Source organism: Atractosteus spatula, chromosome 3 (assembly GCF_055471065.1).
Source record: "Atractosteus spatula isolate fAtrSpa1 chromosome 3, fAtrSpa1.hap1, whole genome shotgun sequence".
Lineage (NCBI taxonomy): Eukaryota > Metazoa > Chordata > Actinopteri > Semionotiformes > Lepisosteidae > Atractosteus > Atractosteus spatula.
Window position 1 is genome coordinate 13,958,663 of NC_142708.1, and position 21,988 is coordinate 13,980,650.

General features: G+C 35.2%; 1 protein-coding gene across 1 annotated transcript in view; it reads left to right on the forward strand.

The window, feature by feature from the left end:
* The window catches only part of lpar1 (lysophosphatidic acid receptor 1), a 57,340-nt gene that overhangs the window by 33,184 nt on the left and 2,168 nt on the right, over window positions 1–21,988 (forward strand). The window contains exon 2 of the mRNA XM_088911278.1: window positions 5,127–5,882. Coding sequence (XP_088767404.1) covers window positions 5,141–5,882 — 742 coding nt within the window. The 5' untranslated portion in view covers window positions 5,127–5,140. The remainder of the gene's footprint in view (window positions 1–5,126; window positions 5,883–21,988) is intronic.

The window sequence follows — 21,988 nt, forward strand, 5'->3', positions numbered from 1 at the left end:
GATATCATTCATTTGGACCTGTTGTAAAATTAAATACTACAGGCCCAGTAAATGCAAGAACCCAAGTTTATGTATGGGTCATTCCATGATTAAGTGCATCACCGAATTATTATTTTAGCACAGCACTCTCAGAAATTTGCTAAAATTCCTTACATGCTTTTTTGGTGGGTGAAAATCTCAAGCAATTAAAATTCTAAACTAAAAACATAAGAATTAAATTTCCTCATTCACTGACCTTAGACCTCAGCAAATGGAAAAAAAACCCACATTAAATAAAGTCCAAGTACTTTTGGTGGATACTGAATGGATATTGGATTATACTGTTGGTACAGGATTTGTTCTTGGAATACTGCATCTTCACATTGGAGGGCTCACTTTTAATACAGGTTAGTAAATAAACACAATATGTACTGCATCAAAGTGATAGCAGAGACTGCCTGGGTGGAGCCCTTGCCCACTGAGACTGAGTTTGGCTCCTGTTCAAGGCTTTCAACTGGGGTCCTTGTCTCCAGATTTGGCTTTGTTGCTGTGAAATCTTCATTTTCCATCTGGTTTTCTGCACCTGTGGTTCTGCCTATATTTGTCTTCCTCTTTCTCTCACCTGCGTCTTTGCATCTCATGTTGGTTTCATTGTCATTAACAGCTTGGTCACCTAGTTGTGCCACGGATTGGATTAATAAGGCTGTTCTTTGTGTAGGCAAATATTTTGGATGTTTAAATAACTTACTTTTATATGTATGAAAAACTTTCTTTCAGGAAAATGAATTCTATAAAAATTCTCAAATTGACTGTAAAACCCAGTCAATAACAAAAAATATCTGAGAATATATTTATATTTGGATATCTGTAGGCTTGTTGTGTGTTATTAATCTGAACTGAAGGGTGGAGTGGTGGCTCTGTGGTTAAGGATCTGCGCCTGTGGCTGGAAGGTTGCCGGTTCAAATCCCGCGGCTGGCAGAGGAATCCTACTCTGTTGGGCCCCTGAGCAAGGCCCTTAACCCCAGCTGCTCCAGGGGTGCTGTACAATGGCTGACCCTGCACTCTGACCCCAAGCTTCTCTCCCTGTCTGTGTCTCTCATGGAGAGCAAGTTGGGGTATGTGAAAAAGACTAATTCCTAATGCAAGAAATTGTATATGGCTAATAAAGTGATCTCTTATCTTATAACCAATATGCAATATGTGAACAGCTTATTCTGAATAATGTTGTTATGGAATATTAAACCATATAAACCTCTTATTTAGAAAACTCACTTTCACCTATCCCTGCACAGTTATGAACTGCAAACTGATTAGTAAGAGCATGGTACTCAGAACAACCGACATGTTTAATTTGCACAATGGCAGTGCATGTAATTAGGTGGATAGGTTTACATAATTATACTGTTTTTCTGGACTCAAGTCTTGTCATATTGTATAATTTGCATAATGATACAGAACATACTGTAGGTCTTCCTGCAATTCTTTCTAGTCAGCATCGGTAAACTCCTTCATAAAAAAAAAAGTCACCCCCACCACTCATTGCTTACTGTCTTTGTCAGATTAAAGGTTCCAGTACACTCCTGACTGTTAGCTGTAGGCAGTTCCATCTCTAATTGCTACCTCCACCTGTTGTACGTTGATTAAAATCAGCACAGATTTTGAGTTCCCTAAGTACAGTAAGTACTGTCTTGTTTTTACATAAGACACCATCTTCTTTATCACCTTGTAAAAATAACTTTAATAATAACAGATTATGTGTTCCATATATTCTGTCAGCATGTAAACACTAATTAATGGCTGAATTATAATTGGAATATGTATACAATTATTCAGATTACTTGTCTGGGGTATTCATATTCAGAATACTCATTACAAATGCCATGCTAATAAACATATATAGTTGTGCTCTCTTTTTTGGGGAAAATAAAACAATCAACTTGCTGTGAACCAAAGGTGCTGTGAAGTGTTTTTTTTTATTTGACATTAGTAGACCACTCTGATTTGATCTTTTCAGGGTTAAAGCTCTCCCACAGGGAGCTATCAATGTATTATTTTCTATCCTTGAGAATGTAAAGAATGTTTGTTCTTCCTCGTGGGAGTTCTTGGAAAAACTGCGATGCTGCTGAACAATTAAGAAGTGATCTCTGGAGGTGCTCAGCCTTTTCACCTATCGTTCAAGACTGACGTTAAAAAACCTTGTTTTTTTTATTTACCATGGAATCTTCTATGACAAAAGAATTAAAGGTGTGAAACCTTTCAGGAATGAGAGTCTTAAATCATTGAAATTTCATTTTTTAAAATTTCTTTATACAACAAACATGTAGGTATAAAATGCTTAATGCAACATTTTTTCTTCCTTATTTTTAGGCATCTGTTTTCATTAGAAGAAGTAAAGATTTCTTTCACTTTTGTTCAGATGTATTTTTTTATATTTATTTTTTTCTAAGAGTCTCACTTATTTGAATAGCAGGCATAAATTCTAAATGCACTCTGGGTATTTTTTAGAATTGTTTTTAAAATTTAAACAAATTGAATCGGATTTAGATTGTGAAAATATTTGTTTAAATATGCAGTCCCAATGTTTGAAATCCATTAAAGCAATGGCTTAATCAATGTTTTTCAGTAAGAAAATGAGAAATACATAGCATAATAATAACAACAACAAAATATAATAGCTTGTATCACTCACCAGAATGAATATTATATGTTCTATGACCATTTAGTACTGTAAGTAGAATACATAATGGTTTTACACCTATGTAATTTTATCTTAAAAGGCCAATGTACAATGGTAGTAATTTAATAAATGTAAAAAAGGCAGTACACAAAAGGAAATTAAAGTTGAATTAGGATTTCATGAATTACATTTTACAATCCAGTTACATGGAGGTTTGACATTAATGAAAATTAAATGTTTCTAACTAGGCAATATGGCTTTTTATATGGTGGTTTAATGTTTTGAATCAGAAAACAAGAGGATACATTTTTTAAGAGCCCCCTCCCCACGTATTCAGTATGCTAAACATGACCTTGTTAATCCACCAAATGTTAGAATCTACATTTGTTTGCTTTGGATACAAAAAAAACTATTGCATTAAACATTTACATATAGCTGGCTTTCTTAATTTTAAATGAAAGGTTGTTTGTTTTAAGATCTGTGCAAAAATCCTTACGGACTTGCTTCTGATTTACTATACCTTGTATATTTGCATTTTTTTGTACTTTATTGAAAATACAGATGTCTTGGAGAACCTTCTTTTCAAGGAAATAATGAGGTAGAATGACCAAAATACATTCAATCCTGCAACAGCCCAGAGGCCCACTTCCTGTCTGTGATGTTTTGGAGGAGAACATCAGCCAATTCAAATTAAACCCTACAGAGATGTGACTAATAGCATGCTGGGATAGTCTGGAGACTTAACTACAGTACTTCAGCTTGTTAGTTTGTTTACTTAAATAGCCTGGTGGCATGCTTGTTTAGTTGGCCTCCCCCATTAATTCTTGAAGGAGGGACAGCCATAAAAATGTTCCAGATGAACAAATGATGTAGTCAAATGTAAAAGCTAGTGATGTACATAAGTACACACAAGCACATATGCATACATATCCATAAATATACATGTGTGTATGTTTACATTGACACTATTCAAGTGCAATGAGGTTTGCAGTACTGGCTAAAAAAATAATTCTCTTATATGTGTTCACATAAAAAATTCAGGTTAATTTGTGCATATGAGTATTATATATATATATTATAGTTGATGTATACGTTTGTATATGGTGATCTTGATGTGTGGGATTGTGGCTCAGTCCTGGCACAAATCTGTGATATTGTCTGTTGAATGGATCTACTGGAACTCCATTTACAAGGGTCATTTCTCTGAAAGAGGAAGTAGTTTTATGACGATTGCTGTTAGAGCACATTACAGCACTGGTGTAAATATGGAAAGATGGTTGCTCTGTGTCTGGTTCAAGAATAAACAGCCATGCTTTCCGATCTTCACGCGCACTCGGTTTCTATAATCACTCATTTATTTTTTTGTCCAGTGTGCTAATGTTGATCTCTTTACATGGGTGGTAAGCACTTGAGGGGAAAAATGTTTTCAGTTTACTTACTGGAGGGTGTTAGGTTAGGTGTGATCCAGCAGAGTCCTTTATTCATGTGCATGGAGAGGATACAATCTACAATCATGCAGATCTAAGAGCTGCCTCTCAAACAGATCTGTAAATGCAATGGGTTTTATACAGCAAATTCACTCAGGCTAGCTCATTCTAAATTTCCATATTAGGAGTTGTTTTCTCTCTTTTGTGTAATTGACCACTTTATTCTTAAGAAGCAGTTTTACCTTGCATACAGCCAAAAGGAAGTATATAAACAGGAGGTGTGAAATTGAGCTAGACAGACTGCAGTTTCTAGCATTAGCATCAAAACATCAAATAACATGCTTGCAATTGTCCTTTCATACTGTTGCTAGGTAAAAAGGCATGTTAGCAAAGCCAAATAGTCACTATCTTATACACTTTTAAAAGGTAAATGCTAAAATTCTTCCTCAAGGGTAGTGAGTAAAATCTATTAGTCTTTAATTTTATGTATTCATTCATACAGTACATATATACATGACTCTTTTTTTCTTTTGCCTTGTTTTATTGTAAAGCACCTTAATGCCATGAAAGTAGCTATAAAAATAGATATTAATAGGACTTTAAATCTGTTTTTCTTTACAAGATGTTAATATTAAGCTTTCACAAGCTATTAGTTCATTGTCATGATTGTTTGGCTGGTAAGGGAGGTAAGGTTTCCCAGAATAATTATATCTGTGCATTATAGTTCTATCAATTGGACATTGTCTTTTACTCTCTGTTGTGCTTTAAGCAGTTGAATTTTATAAGAGCTCAAAATTCAGGTGTTGATTCTTTTGAAGGTTTTCATATTAACAGAACATCTTAGCCTTGTAACTTATCCTAATGTATTCATTGGCTCTAAATTACATCTTATCAATTTCATGTTACAATTTAAGAGTCCTAGTGGTAACAATAAATAGATTGTTTCTGTATGTGCTTATATTCCTATGCTTTTTTCCTTGTGTTTTTTATAGTCTGTTACATTGTGATTAATGTATCCCTAACAATTATTTCATTTCTTTTAGAAACATAAGCTTGCATGATGGATGAATCACAGTGCTTCTACAATGAAACCATTGCCTTCTTTTACAACCGCAGTGGAAAGTACCTGGCCACAGAATGGAATACAGTCAGCAAACTTGTAATGGGATTAGGTATCACTGTGTGCATTTTTATTATGTTGGCAAACTTACTAGTTATGGTGGCCATCTACGTAAACCGTCGATTCCACTTTCCTATTTATTACCTAATGGCCAATCTGGCAGCAGCAGACTTTTTTGCAGGACTGGCCTACTTTTACTTGATGTTCAACACGGGTCCTAACACACGGAGATTGACTGTTAGCACTTGGCTCTTGCGTCAGGGCCTGATTGACACTAGTTTGACTGCCTCTGTGGCCAACCTTCTGGCCATTGCCATAGAGCGCCACATAACTGTGTTCCGCATGCAGCTCCACACGCGCATGAGCAACCGACGAGTCGTGGTGGTGATTGTGATCATCTGGACCATGTCGATTGTCATGGGTGCCATCCCCAGCGTGGGCTGGAACTGCATTTGTGACATTGCTACTTGCTCCAACATGGCACCACTCTACAGCAACTCCTACCTGATCTTCTGGGCCATCTTCAACCTAGTCACCTTTGTGGTCATGGTAGTCTTATACGCACACATCTTCGTCTACGTGCGCCAGAGGACAATGAGGATGTCTCGCCACAGCTCTGGGCCACGCCGCAACAGAGACACCATGATGAGCCTTTTGAAGACTGTGGTGATTGTTCTGGGTAAGTTCCTTCCATGTTATCCTTAAACTCATTGTTCACAAATACTAGCTTATACTCTTGTAGTGCTCTGCTGATTTAAAGGACATATGGAGTGAGTCATGTCATCATGCCATTGGTGAATTTGTCATTGTTAGCAAAGCACACAAACAGCGACCACACGCAACCACACCCTGAACTTTGTTTTGTTCCAGAGGATTTATTAAATCTGCTAAACATATCCATTCCAGACAGCGGATACTTGAAAACTTTGGTCTGTTCCTATTCACAAAGGCCAAAGATGACTTTCTTCAGATGTGCTTTGTGATCTTAATTGAAATGTATATTGTAGTGTAATAGTTTTTGATTTCATTGAATATGACCTGTTCTTTTTTTCTGGCAGGGAGAGGTAATTATTTTCTTTATTCATTCTGTTCTTCTATTTTTTTTTACTGAATAATGCGTAGTGTAGTTCAACTGAATAAGATGAAAGCTCAGACTCGTCCAGCTTTTGTTACTGTTTCATAGGCATGATGAAAACCCATTTTCCATAACATTTTAAATACTTTACATTTACCAGTTTTGGCACTCATTAACTAAAGAGCATTAAATTAAATCATTAAAATGTTTGAGATATTAAATGGATGTTGTGTATTATATTAATAATTTACATCTCAACCACTTCTTAGCATAAGTTTGAAACACATCTAAACCTTCTGTTTTTTGTGTATGAGTATCAAATGTGTATATATGTAAAAAAATCTGGCTGATTTACAGGAAATTGGTTCAATGTTGAAAGTAAAAATTAAATAATGAATGTAGATTTATAGGATTCCACACAAGTTCTACTGTCATGAATTATCCTAATAAAACAATCTGGCAATAATACATTTATGTATTAGCAACAACCATCTTGGTTTGCACTCAGACTCAGTTTTGCCACACCGTAGCCATTTAAGCCATAAAGCATTACTGAGTGTAAGAGTGCCGATGAACCTGTGAAGCTTGAATTCAATTAGTTCAGCAATTCCATAGGCAGCAGCAGTTTGAGTTTTCCGAAAAAGTGGCAGTCTGACAGGTTTCTTTGTTTATGCACAAATCCCATATTGCAATATGTAAAAGTTAGTGTCACAGAAATGTTACCCACCAAGCTAGGAGATAAGTGGCAAAATATCAATTCATGATACAAGATATGTCAACAACAGAATAAGATGGTGATCAGGTTGTCTTCATGGTGTAGCAATCCTTTTTGCTGTTTTGTAATTTCAGTGTCATGCTAATGAAGCCTACAGTGTTTGGAATTCATTCGCCAAGCTCTGAGAAGGGTCATGGCAACATGACAGGTGGAGGTCCAAAGCAGTTTTTATTGTCCTGAGACCGGCTTTTCAGTTCAGTCTGTCCTTTGGTTCCCCGACAATATATAAATATATATTGTATGCATTTCCCAATGATAAAAACAGTCATTTTCTTGTAAGAGAGGGACCTATTCACAGTGATGCCTGCCATCTGAGAGAGAGTAATAGAAGCCTCCATTTCATATACAGAGTAGATCTCTTGGACTGATCCTTCATCTTTGGCTAGTCATTTTGTCACCAGGAATGGGTGTTTTTCACACAGGTTCTGTTCTTAATCATACCTCCTGTTCAGAGTGGCTTGTTCTTTGGGTTTCCTGGCAAATTTCTGAGGTCACAAAAGCTACTGTGGGTTTGACATCAGGCACAATGCTTTGAAATGTATTCCCCTTATGCTTACAGATAAAGAGAAGGGTATAAAATAATTTCTGAGACCCTTAATATGTTTTTCAGTATGCAGTGGATAATCATTAAGAAGTGGAAGGCACCCTGACCGATAAGAATCGGGCTTCCCCTCCAAACTGTGCAGCTAGGCAAGGAGGACACTAGTTAGGGATGCCACCATGAAGTCAATAGTAACTTTGAAAGAGTTACAGTGGCTGAGATAGGAGAAAATGCCCACAGGAAAACAGTTGCCCACTCCACAAAGAAAGCTTGTATTGAACTGAAAATAAATATAATGTTTTATATGGGTTCTGTAACAAAGCATCCGAGTCATACAGCAAACACGTATAAAAGGCTCTGTAGTCTTGTAGTCTGATGCAAACCCAAATTAGGGCATCACTCGGTCAACACTGTCCCTGTTATCGAGCAAGGTTAGTGGCAGTATTATATTATAGCTCTGCTTCTCATAAGCAGGGACTGGGAAGCTTGTCAAGACAATAGGAACAAAAATGGAGCAAAATAATGGGAAATCTTAAAAGAAAACCTACTATAGACCTACAACTGTTGCAAGAATTCACATTTCAGCAGGACAGTGACCCAAAGCACGAGGCCAAAGCAAAACCCAAGTGGGTTAAGAATAAAAAAGTGTTTGTCCTATAGTAGCCAAGTCAGCGCTGACTTAAATCTTTGGAAAGAATTGAAAACTGCTGTTTGTGAGTGATCCCCAAGCAACTTAAGAGAACTTGAGCAAAGCTTCTGCTAAGAAGAACCGGAACAAAAATTACACCAATCAGAGTGCAAAGTTGGTAGACTTACCAGAAAATACTTGTGGCTGTTACAGCTGTCAAAGGTGCTCCCAGCAAATGTTGAGTTCACAGGTATAAAGAATTATGCATTCAACTTTTTATCTTTAGTTTTTGCTGATAGTTACTTAGGGTTTGAATAAAATACCAGGTTTAAAAAAATGTGCATGCGTCATTGTGTAATTTAATGAAATGGGACACCATAGGAAAGATCCGAATACTATTCCAAGGCATGTAGATATCTTAAGAGTCCAACTCAACACTTGGCCAGCTGTGCATTCACCTTTTGTCTACGCTTGACTTAAACCTTTCTGTATTGAGCTGAGTGGTCATCCAAATGTTCAGTGGTTATACAATAACCCATATACAGATCCTTAATAACCCTGTGACGTGTAAATACTGTATACTACAGTAAGTATGTGAACCAATGGATTTTCACAAGCTCGAAAACCGATTTTTACTAAATCCCCCCACCAAAAAAAATCTACATGATTCACAAAATCCTTATATTTCAGTTATTATGTGAAATACCAGATTAAATGTTTAACGGGTTTTATGACATACCTGGTTTTATGTTCTTACTGTAATATGTACATTTTCGATGTACCATGAATCTTGCTATTCCTGTGTTCTGTATAAGAAAAATTTAAGATTGCCTTCACCAGAGACTTGTTCTGCTCAAAAGTATACAATAATATAGAAATATATCTATAGATAGATCTATCTCTATCTATAGAGCTCACACCTGAAGAAGGCTCCATGGCTGAAACATTGTGTTTTCTTTCTTCTCTTTTCAGCATGGAATAAACCTATTACTTGTTCCCATATAGAAATCTAAGCATGTAAAAAAAAAGGACACAAAACAGAAGCTATTTTACACAAAAGGCTGCATTCCAATTTAAACTGTTTTCACAGAAAAGTTCTCATAATAGTTTGTCAGATGACAATAAAGTGAGGGAATGTGAGCAACAGTGCTAAAAGCAGGATCCCTTAGAAATTCCCCATTGAAATTAAGAACATAGGCTATTATTCATAAAAATAATTCTTATAAAATTCATGTTTTATTTGCAGTCTCTCATGTTGTTTTAGTTTCCACTAGGGTGTCTGTAATTACAGAACAGTCAGTACAACCTGAAGTCAAACTTGCAGCTGTTAAAAGGATGCCCTGGGAAAACAAGTTTGTTTTTTTCCAGCGCATACACATAGCTGCTCTTCAGTTGCAACATTAAGGATAGAGACAGATATTTGGAAATGCTGGATTTTTATAGACGGTGGATTTATCCCACAAGTGTACTGGCACAGTGTGTGACTGCAAAAAAAAAAAGACAGTTGTGGCCAGAGTTACTAATGCAGCTCCCCAAATGAACAAACATATTTAACTGATTGTATGATGCATTGTGATTGTTTCTTTCAATCTGTTTTAGCAATATAATTTTCTAATTTAATATGTGATTAAATTTGATTCATGTGTTTCACCACAGTTTAAAATCTTTGTTTTATGATGCAGTTATTCTTTTGCTGTGTTGTAAAGTGCTTTGAAATGGTGATCTTTTTACTGCTTTTTAGGTATGTTAAAAAAGTAACATTTTGTATATATCTTTTGTATTTTAAAAATAATACTAAATAATGGAGGAGTGTGCATACTGTTTTACAATTTATCTTGAGCCTTTGTAGAACCTTTTGAATCTCTAATTATTGGCAAACTATGGGTTAGCCAGTATTTGTCTCATCATCATATTTTTTGTACTTAAACATTAGCCCACTTTTTATTTATACAGCACTATATTGTTTTTGTCTTTTTTCAGTGAAGTGGCAAAAGTTGTGTCTGTATAGCATCAGCTCTGAAATTGTAAACAGTGCAGCTGTTCAGTCCACTGTGTATCTGTAGGTTTTTGTTGTCAGTTCCAGCATTTGCCTAGCACAGTGTGTCTCTGCGTTATGACTCCACAGTTCCTTTTCTTCCTCAAAGAACTGATAACAGCAGCCAATTTTGGATGAAGGCTTTGCAGCCAGGGTACTCAACGTAAAACAAAGGTCATCATTGTTTAGTTCAGGACAGTTGTGGCTTTGGATGAAAAGAAGGAAAAGCTATTTAGAAATTTCAGGAAGTGAACTATGGATTCTTTTTCTATTCAGTGAGTCTAAGGCTTCAACAAGCTTAATGGATTTCTTAGTACTGCGACCTTCATGGACATTAAGTTATTCAGTAATATTTTGTTGCAATAAAAATCAGCTTCAACATAATTAATATTTCAGAATCCATACTTTTAAGGATATTCACCAAAATTTAGGGGAAAAAACAAGCTACTACAAAGTGAAATACTGTACAAGGAATAGCATTCACTGGAGCACAAGTGTGACAGGCACTGCTCCCTCTAAGCTGCGCGCAGCAAACTCGGAGGGAATTTTTCTGCGCGGAAAATTTGACTGTGAATGTTGGCATTTTCCCGTTAATGTTGACCTTCACGTGTATCTACGGTTGCGGCTCTAGTCTTACTTATCTACTGTCTTTGACATAAGTTTGCGCACTATATTATGCTTTCGTCATTTCCTGTTTATAATGTGTAGCGTCATTGTGAGGCGTTGCGTAGAGAGACAATTGTATTGAAACGACCGCGGAGTTCGGTACGGAAGGGAGCAGGCGTAGGACTCGGGAAAAGGGGTTGAACAACACATTTATTAACCAGAACCGGGGAAAGGTACAGGGATTACAGGGCCTACACTAATACAAATAGGGGAGGAAAGAGGCCGCCTCACACAGCCCCCCCGCCCCCTCAAATAAAGACCGGTTCCCCCAAGTCCCGCCCCTCAGGCGCTGTTCCCAGCCCTCCTTGCGTGCGCATAGTATAATATTTGAACCGTATTGAACCGCATCAAGTGCAGATTGCGAACGCAGATTCAGTCTGATGAACATTATAAAAACAGTCTCGAAACCGGCTGGAAGAGTTACATTTAGACATGCTCATGAGAATTAAAGCAATGAACAGAATATTAATCTTGACAAGGTGTACATGTGATGGTTGTTATTGAAAGACCGACGCCAGAAATCGTAACTGTACAATATGGTTGTGTACAGCACAAATTAGATTTTAACTTCAGTTAGTAGAAGTTGATAGAAGTGAAGACTCATAGAATTTCCAGGGACATACTGACTTGCTGTTTTTTTATAGTGATTAGTGAACTGTTAAACTTGACTGTCGAAGTTAAAGATACAGTATGCAGTGCATGATTTGCATTATACAGTAGTTGCAATGTTGTGAATAAAAGTACATGGTTAAACTTTGCATTAGCGTGCACAATACTAAGTACATAATAAGCGATTTATTGCAATTCACATCAACTGTGACAATCAACTTGAACAAATATCAAACAAAATATCAGAAAATAATTTGCACGTTGTAAATGGGACCTTCAAGAACTTCATACGTTTTTTTATCATTCGGGAGGTGCGGTTCGCGCACAATAACATTACTGAACACCAAATAATAAAAAAAACTCAGATAATGGGGCAAAACAAATAGGCCTTCATGGAAGTCGTTAAATAACACAATTTTGCAATAAATTATAGACATTGTTATTTCGAATATGTTCTTACTGTTAAACAATAGGTTGTTTCAAAGCCATCAAATGATTTTTCTACCGTAGCAACTGTAAAACTCCATAAAATACCCTGCATTGTAGAAAAGGAAATATTGAAATTTTTGCAATTTTAGCATACAAACACTTTTTCAACATTAAACTTGATTCTCCAATTAAAGAGGTAAAAAAAGTTTAATTTTGTGCTTTGCTCATTATGAAAATATTGTAAAAGAATAGTATGATCTTGATTGGCAACAACTGATGGCTGAAAAAGTACAAGGAAGGAGCTGAAAGTGCAGCTGTTTTAAATATCTGGATATGGGATATCTCACGGAATGCTAACATGAAATTATTTGGGGATTTCAGTATTGGAGAAAAAAAACTTGCTTTTTTGTTTTTGCTGTGTTTTGAAACTATAATAGCTATTATAGTTTCAAATGTTAATGATGTCCTAGGGTACAATTTGTGAAAGGAGTTTACTGAATGTTTGAATTTTTTCAAGCAAATCACACTAGAACGACATCTACTATGTTTGGAGTCAAATGAGTACACAGTCCCTGTACTGGTATGGTTTCCATAAGATGTTGTTTCAGTTGACAGTTGATGATACCCAGTGGATAGGAAGATGGCTGAGGAGAAGATACATGCAGTCACAATTTGCAAGGTGCATACATCAAATTTTGATTCAAACAGTGTAGCGATTCCCCAGACAAAGGCAGTCTGTTGGAATGACAGCGTGTCAGATTATAATGCCATGCTTACTACAGTCATCCAACTTTTTTTACAATTTTTTCAAGAAACGGGAGTCTAAGGCCACATGCCGACAAAAATGGGAAAAACAAGGCAAGCAGGAGATTTTCATATTCATCTTGTGGATGCTAGAATTAAAACATAGAACGTCTGGACAGTTTGCAGGAACCATTCGTACAATTAACAGTTTTTCAAAATGTTTTCTGACCTGTTCCTGGTATATAAATTCCTATAGAAACTTTACAAAGCTTTGGATGTTGATATACACTTTCTGCGTATTTTAAAATATTATTAGAAATGTACATACTGTAGTATTTACAGTTTAAAACACCTTTGCCACAATGTATATAACTGAACATTCTATAAAAAGATAAATGATTCCAATTGGTTGACTTTTAAACTAGGAATTACCATGTTTTTAAAGTTCTGCTGACATAAGGAATTAGTTATATACATGTTGTCTATGCAAGAATATTGTACAACTTTCAGAAAAGCAGATTTACCATTTGCTGTAGGAACAGTTATCACATCATACTTCTTTTCAGAAAAATGATGTAACTGAGAAATAGGTTAACCCAGTTTATTAAATAACATTAGCTGCAAGATGTACTGGTCCCCATTACCAGTGTCCAGTTACTGCTTACTTTTCTTGTGGTTTATTTTCCAGGATATGTTTTCCATTAAGAACATTATCATAAGCGGGTGAAGTGGCCTTTCTCCATTAAAGCATGTGATTTTTAAAAGCTTTGTTGATGAGGTTAGTTTACTGAATGGAGTCAATTTCAGGCTTAATCAAAGATAATGGAAACACTTTTCCTGAAAGGAAATATATTTTTGATAAGACTTAAATAAAAACAAATCAAACAAAAACATCTGGCAGGACATATTCTAAGAGTGGGTTAATCATCTGTCAAGTGTTCATGTAAGCATCCTTTAATTTAACATTTTACAAACCTTTGCTTTTTTCCATTTGCAATATGTTAGGATTAGTCTTCCGTAAAATCTGCAAAACTTCATTGTTTTTTTCTCGACCTTTAAGAAATATAGCAAATATTTGCATTATGTATTTATATAGAAAATCTCACACAAGAATTCTACAGTTTATCCTCATTCCCTTTTTTTAAATATGTTTTGTGAATGTATTTTTTTTCTTAAAAGACAGTAACTCATCTTTACTTTATTAAGTAATGCTCTACAATGGCTAAGCCAGCAAAATCCTACCAATGAACATGTTAAATTTATTATATTGTGCTGTCATTTGTATCTATAAAGATCTTCAGATTTTATTACAGAAGTACACTTAGAAAGTACCCTTGCAACCAAAAAAAATGTATGTTGCTTATATTTTTTAATTGAAAGTCAGAAAAGTAAAAGAAAATACACAAGAAATGGAGGAGCTCATTACAGTAATGTTGTTTTGTTACAGTTCAAGGGTGCTGTTAATGACTACAGAGTTTTTTCCTTATTTCATGTGCAACGTGCAGTCTAATATTTTCCATTTATTAAGAAAGCCACTTGTTTTTCATCAGGAGCTGTACATTGTGTGCAATGTGCATCCATTTTGTATTAACGGAAGTATCAGACCTTTGTTTTTCATTTCATTATTTTAACTGCTGCTTTTAGTTTGGCAAAATTATCAGCACGACACATCCAGTGCCAGACTCAAATAAGGTCAGGTTAAGAGAAACTGTTTTATGAGTGATACATCTGCTCAGCAGATGAGCTAACAAGATGTTCCAGCTTATTTGTGATACCAAGAAAGTGATTCCTCTTGGGGGCCATGATCAAACAAGGAAAATCTGAAAGTACTCAATCCATCTGTCTCAGAGCACATAGTCCCAGTTGTGGTTCAGGTACAGTAATTGCAAGTTAAATTCTCATGTCATTAGTTCTTCTCAAAACCTAATATTGTGGTCTTCTGTACCACAATCAAGGTATAGATTGCATGTTTCATACTAAATACCACTATGGAAAAGATTTTTTATAAATGCAGTGACAAAGCCAGCTCTTTTGGTTTTGGTTTAAATTTAAAATTTTCTCCATCATATCTCTTGAAATATACAGTACTACAGTCTACATCAACAGGTAAACATATCTATTGTAATAGAATTTTCCACCAAGATTCAGCCTAGAACATATTTCTGTTGCATTTCTTGGTCTGCTGCAGCTGTTTGGAAGATTCCAGTTTGTTGTTTATGTAATACATTTTCAGCAAATCACAAATCACAAAGTTTAGTCTCTTACAGTCTCTAAACCCTTATATTTACATGCTTCTTATGGGAAAATATACCCTTGTATATGTTGTTTTGTAAAATATGTAAATAGCAATTAGAATTTGATATTATAAACAATTATAAATGTAAACTACAGAAATAATTAAATTAATTACATACAATTAAATTATTTCTGTAAAGGCCTTATGCTTGCTTATATGATTAATTTAATCATATTAGTTATCACCTTAGTTAAATTATTACTGTTTTTATTGTATTCTTGTAAGTATGGATATAATCTGCAGACCATAATGTTTTTATGGGCACGTTGTTGCTTTATCGTCTTTTTTATAATGAAACGTGAGCTTACAAATATGAACTTGGTCTTGTGTAAATGATTGCTGAATACTTAAGAGACAAAGATTAACAACAAGGTGGTTTTCAGACGTTTTTATGGTGTGACCATTATAAAAGCCATGGAAATTGGAGGATCTTGTAATACTTATAATCCTGTCTGATTCATAGTTCCCTAATTTTAGTTAACTTTCCCACCCACAACTTAAAAAAGAGGGCAAAAGGTCAATACAAACTGGTTCGTACAGTATAATATCCAGAATAAAGGCAATGCTGGATATCATGCGTGAATCAGTAGGAAGTGCTTAACAGTCTATATATTTCATGTGGAACAAATGCTCGTCATTCAGGTTGTTAATCAGCCAATCCCATGTCTTCATTAAAATACGATAAGTATGCACTAAGTTGTTTAACAGGTGTTAAGAAAGACGTAGTACTGCAGCGTACATCTTAAGACATCTTTCTTTCTCCATTTAATCTATTTTGTAATGTTATGCCAAAACATTAGTAATGTAAGTTTATTCAAATCCATCTTAAAGTAAATCATATTAACCATGTTTAAACACTCAGAAAACACCAGTGTGTAGTACTGTATTTAGAGTGGGTTGAAGTGATGTTAATGATTAAATTTACTGTTGTCTTAATCTGTTTTATTGTGGGGCAGCCCAGAGGTCTTCCTAATCACTAAGAAAGTAAAATAAAGAAATATATATGTCTGTGGGTGATAATGTACTTCCTAATAACAGACAGGAAGAGTGTTGAGTAGAGTGTTTGGGGGGCTTTTAACTGCAAAGTTTCACATTGAATTATGCCCACTAGTAGCCATCACAGCTGCGCATACTTGAGGGATGGTGTCACATCACATAAGCATGTACCACAGTCTCTCTTTCTCTCTCTCAACACAAATCATTTCCAGAAGCATATTTTTCTTTGTTACACTTCTTTTCAATACTCATCTCAAGCTCATTGCGTAAATTTTCAGTTGTGCTTCAGCCGTGTGGCAGGCTAACATAGCCAATGTCTCTATTTTAAATCCAATTTCTGTTCTCTGTTCTAATGTAAATCTGACTTTAATTGCATATTTAAGTCTCCATGTTCTTGAAAAATAAATATCCTTGTGATATCGCATTGTATTTTATGAATAGAATAATTTCTTTAGAAAATTAACTTTTTTACTGCTACTTCTAATTTTGCATAACTTTGGGAAACAACCCAAGATATCCTACTGTATGCTGCTAACACATTCTGCTACAGTGCTTTAAGGGCTATAAATATTTTTGTCAACATGTGGTATAGTTGGATCGGTTCCTTCTCCTTTGAGGAGTTTTTAGTGGATACTTTTTGTCTGTCCAGAAGCAGATTCAATGGTTTTGCAAAGTTTTTTTGTGCCTCTATACACGTATTGGTGTTACAGCAGACCAACTGAAGAGCTAAATGGTTGGTAAACAAATTGCTAGCTGTAGTGAACTATAGTAATGTTTCAAAAAGCACAAGAGTTTGCTTCATCTCTTGCGTTATAGACTAATTACTGCAGTCAGCTGAAGGTGTGGAAAAAGGAATGTATATGAAGTATTTATTAGATGAGATTAAAATTGCCTGAAGTCTTAAATGTGATATCTTAAATGTTAGAGGTCTGCATTTCTATCCAGGCAGTACACAAGCATCTTATTTGTTCTGTTCGTACAAAGGGGTGTTATTCTGGTTACTCCTTCAGTTGACCTGTTGAAGATCAAGAGCCAGTTGAAGTGATCCGTAGGTTTTCAAAAGCATCGTATGTCTCTTGCCTAGTTTTCACTGGCTTTTTTTCTACTATAAATGAAGTGGTCATTATCGCTGATGTGTGCGTCTAAGAGTAATTTCTGTTGTGATTCAGCTGCATAGTTTAGGTGCATAGGTTCTGTATTTAGAACTCAACTGTACTGGATAGAAATAACGACAACAATATAAGAATATGATAAATGTTAAAAAATAAAAGGCCATTTGGTCCATCTCATGTGTTTGGTTTGTAGTAACTAATTGACCTGCAGAACGCATTACAGCCATTTCTTGAAAGGCTTTCTTTTTCCAGCCTCCTTTTGTGTAAAACAATTCTCCTGTTTCAAATGCACCTGCCTGTCGATTCCATTTGTGCCCTTGTGTTTCACTCATTCCAAATAAGTCAGTTGTGTTGACTTTGCCTAGCTTGATCATTATGAATACATGATCAGGTCCATTCCATTCAAGATTAAGGTTTTTTTTTTAGCCTGTAGGGCTTTCCTTAAATCTGGGAACATACCTACTCATTCTTTTCTTTATTGATTCCAGATCAGTAATATCTTTTTTGCAATACGGTGACCAGCACACAGTATTCTAAATGAGGTCTTCCTAGCGTATTGTATAATTTTAATCTAACATCACTTGATTGAAATTATAACTGTATGACTTTAAATTGTTATTTTGGTTTGCTATGAAGTATAATTTGCAAATAGTTAATGGCATAGTTACAGTAATGCCAGAATGCTGAACTGAGATGGGTGGACCCCCTAATTCTTTTTATTTCACTTTTAAAGTAAATAGAATAGAGATCGCATGTTACAGAGATGTAAAATATATTCACAAAGAGGTTATATTTCATAACAAATTCAGACGAATATTCATATCTGTTCCTGTAGCTTGTAAAGCCCAGTCACTGCATATGGAAACCTTGAAGGAAATAATAAATTGAATCCCTTCAAAGAGCAAGACTTTTAGCAACACCTTGAATGGCAGCCAGTTTAAATAGTGCAGCATGAACTCGGAATGAAACATCAGAGAGGCTCCATTACGAGAACTAGCTAAACAAACCCATTAGTGCATTTGGATCTTCTTTGACTGGTCTGAAAGTCTGACAAGTAATCACAGTGCATACAGTTTGGATTTGTTCCTAAAGAGAAATGTGTAGTCTGTTAACTGCATCTATGGTAGTATTTGATATTATTGTGATGAATAATGAAACGCTTTCTCTGGATTAATCGTTTTGTTCCATCTTCCAGAAGATGGTTCAGAATGTAGTAAAAAGCAGTGCTTTTAAGTTTTTAAAATATATTTTAAATTCCTAAAGAATGGAACATATTTTTCCTGGCTGAAAAATCAGAGGTGATAAGGCAGTAAGCAAACATCATTGTTTATCTGATGGCCTGCTATATCCATTTATTATACACAATGGCTTTCCCATTTTTCAGTTTATTTCCAGAGAGTGGTATTATTTCCACCTATTCACAAAGAAATCTTGAATAGAAAAAAAAGAATATCTATTTTTCATATTTCTTTTGAATAAACCTACCATGAATCGGACTGAATTCCAAAGTTAACTGCATCTGAAGTATAATGAATCCTTAGAAAACTGCTGTATAAAACAATCATCTTGAGGCATATTGGAACAAGCAAATGTTTATTCTATGCTGAAAAGAAAGAGACACAAAGTTTCAGCTGTGGAGTCTTCTTCACATCTTTCTTCATACCTTCACACCTAAAGAAGGCTCTACAGCTGAAACATTGTGTCTCTTCAGCGTGGAATAAATCTTGTTCCTTTGCAGCCTACGCATGCTGACGCAGCTACCTACTTGAGGTATACTGCAGCTGGTGTTTAGGTTTTCCTTTGTATATCTATTGGTCTTCAATCCTGGTCCTGAAGGATCCCAGTCCAGCAGATTTTGTCTCATTTCTAAAGGGATCTCTTGTCTTGTTGAATCGAGCATTCCAGAAGAAGAGTTGTAGATGCCTGACTTGGATTATACATTTATAAAACAAAACCTTCTGGGCTTTTTTTTATTGTCCTGTAAACCTCTGTGAAAAGTTATTTCATATACTTCACTCCCTGTGGCTGAAGGAAATAGAAAGAATCTTTCACATTCTACTAGAAGACTGAAATTTCACTGTTTACAGACCTTGTACAGTATACACATTTTCTTGCAGCAGAAGGGAATTTTTCAGTTGTTTAGAAGTTGACAAGTACAAATAATAGCTTGACATTTTCTCTGAAAACAAACTAAAACACCAGGATTTTTTTATCTATTTTGCAATTTCAGTAAAATAGAAATTATTGTAAGGTCTTCTGCATGCCCTAAGCGAGAAATCTAGGAATAGGCATAATTTAATTTTTTAATTTAAGTGTTAGATAAGAAATAAACTTATTTAAATGTATTTTAAATCTCTTTTATTTAATGCACAGTCTTACATGAGGGAATAGTCTTTTTTCTAAATATAAGTTGTCTGATAAGAGTTGTCTAAGAAGAAACTATTCCTTTTCACTGCAGGCTTCAATAATGAAATAAAAAACTGGCAGTTTTAAAAAACTAGATATAAATGACACCTTACTTTTAGTGACTAAGCAATGTAGTAGTTTTGTCTATTTTTTTACTATTGAACAGAATAACTCATCTTTTGTTATACGAATGTGTTTGGGAAATTTCCATGTATATAGTTTCATATATTTAGAAGATATATCATGTATCAAACTAGTTAAGTAGTTAGCCAGTGATGTGAAGTGAACTAACCACTGCAAATGTCTATAAAAGGGAGTAAAGAAATATATGTCTCTTTTAATGTCATCCACATATAGTATGTTTTAAAAGAGAGATGCTTATTATTTCAGCCTTATTTACTATATGAAAACTGCTTTTTGTTAAGGCGTACTTTAAATACTTCATAACAAATAGGTCATAGCATTTCACTTATATGGAAATGCGTGTGGTGAAAAGAGCAAAGTTTAAAGGAAAATAAAGGGATTTACTGAACTCTGGAAATTGCCTTTTTTGTCATATAAGCACATGCTTGCCTAAAACCCCATACAAACATAAAATTAAATCAGTAATTATTCTGCTTAAGTTTGCAAATCTGAGAAAAAGCAAACCGACATCTTGTGCTCAAGCAAAGCGCCTGTCAGCATTCTGTGCTTGTCCAGATGCAACCGTTTGATTCCTGTTGCTGAAGACAAATTGGCACTCTGGCTACACAGTACAATAAATGCGATCTTCTGTTAATGAAACTTATCCATGAATTTAAACACAAAGATGAAGACACTGACCGAGTCAAGAATTTTGCTTGAAATGCCTTTCTTTCCTCTTCAAAACAAAACATGATGAGATTCCAATATAATAGAAATTAGTGCTTGCTTACCAATTTAATCTATTTAATGTAACACGTAATCCATGAATATACAAACCAGATAAATTTTCTAAATTTTGAAGTATTTAAAATCCATTAAACCACATCTGCAGAAATGACTTGAGAATTAGGCAGCATTTCTGTTCATTTGTATAGGGAGCTGCGATTTGTCTCCAATAGCTGTGGTGCAAACAGCTTGTTGGACTTTTATCTGACTCTGTAGAGCCTCCACATAACTTAGACGTGAAGTAAACTGTAATGCAGGACCAGCTGTGTTAACTAAAAGCTTCTCTTATCCAAAATATATTGTAGCCAGAACAATTTTCTCTTCATTTGGAATATTTAAACATAAAAGTCATTAATTCTGTAACTAAGCTTACACATTCTGAAGGATATGGAGTGATGGATTTTTTTCTACACAGTGCCACACTGGAAATTTAATTTTCCAGTGAAATGCATTATTCTTCAAATTATTTTAGGAAATTGGAGATCACATGATTGTACGACAGGACAGTAGTCCTGAGTTTTTTGTTGCCAGATCCTTCTCCTTTTATTATTTTTGCTAGCCCCCTCGTGTGTGTTTCTTAATGTGTGAATCATTTGTGCTCTAGAAAAAGGTTGGAGTCCTCTGTTTTTTCCCCAAATAAGAAAAAAAGTGAAAATTTTGTTATCCTGAACTGGTTGGTCTACTGCAGCACTCATAAATGATGTCAAATAGATTGCTGTCTGAGGATTTATATGCTCAGATGTCACATATTCAGAAATGATCATGAAACTGAACTTTCCCTTGGGTGAACAATGGGAACACTGAATACTACAGCAAAGGTGGAACTCAACTTTTTAACAAGCAAAAAAGCCCATAAAATAATCTATACAGTGGATTGGTCAGAAGTAATTGAATATAGTGAATTGGTCAAAAGGAATTCCATATTCCATATTCCTTTTGATATATTGGACTCTTGGGGGGGGGAGCAAATACCTATGTAGTTTCCAAAACTAACATGGTGAGACTTAAGTGTGGGAGGGACACATGGACTGTAGGGAGAGGCTGTGACAAGGCTAGATTATGATTTGCTTCACTGATAGACTGGTCCTTTTAAAAGAAAGCCGGCATTCCAGCTCTATTCAGTTGTCTTAGGGATGTGTGCTGCATTTTTATCCAGACTGTAGTCTAGCAACAGCCCAGCAAACGCACCTTTATAAGAATGAGGAGATCACCAGGAGAGATGAGCATTGCCTTTTCTGTTGTACTTGCGTGCTGGACCGTGTCTTTACCTCAGTGCAGAGACTGTGACAAGGCTAGATTATGATTTGATTCACTGACAGACTGTTTTATCAACACAAAATAAGAGTAAAAAGAAGGAAATACTTGATTAAGTGCTATTTTTGCCAGTTTTCCAAGGATATTAATATATTGCAAGGAATATCTCCTTGATATGCATGTAGCAGGCTCGGATATACTTCTTAACCTACCTTTTTGAGTGAGAATAGTTACATAGTTGTATTTATCACTGTAATTGTCATTAAGAAATAAGGTCTCTGTGACACCTTTTCTGTTATTCAGTTCAAAG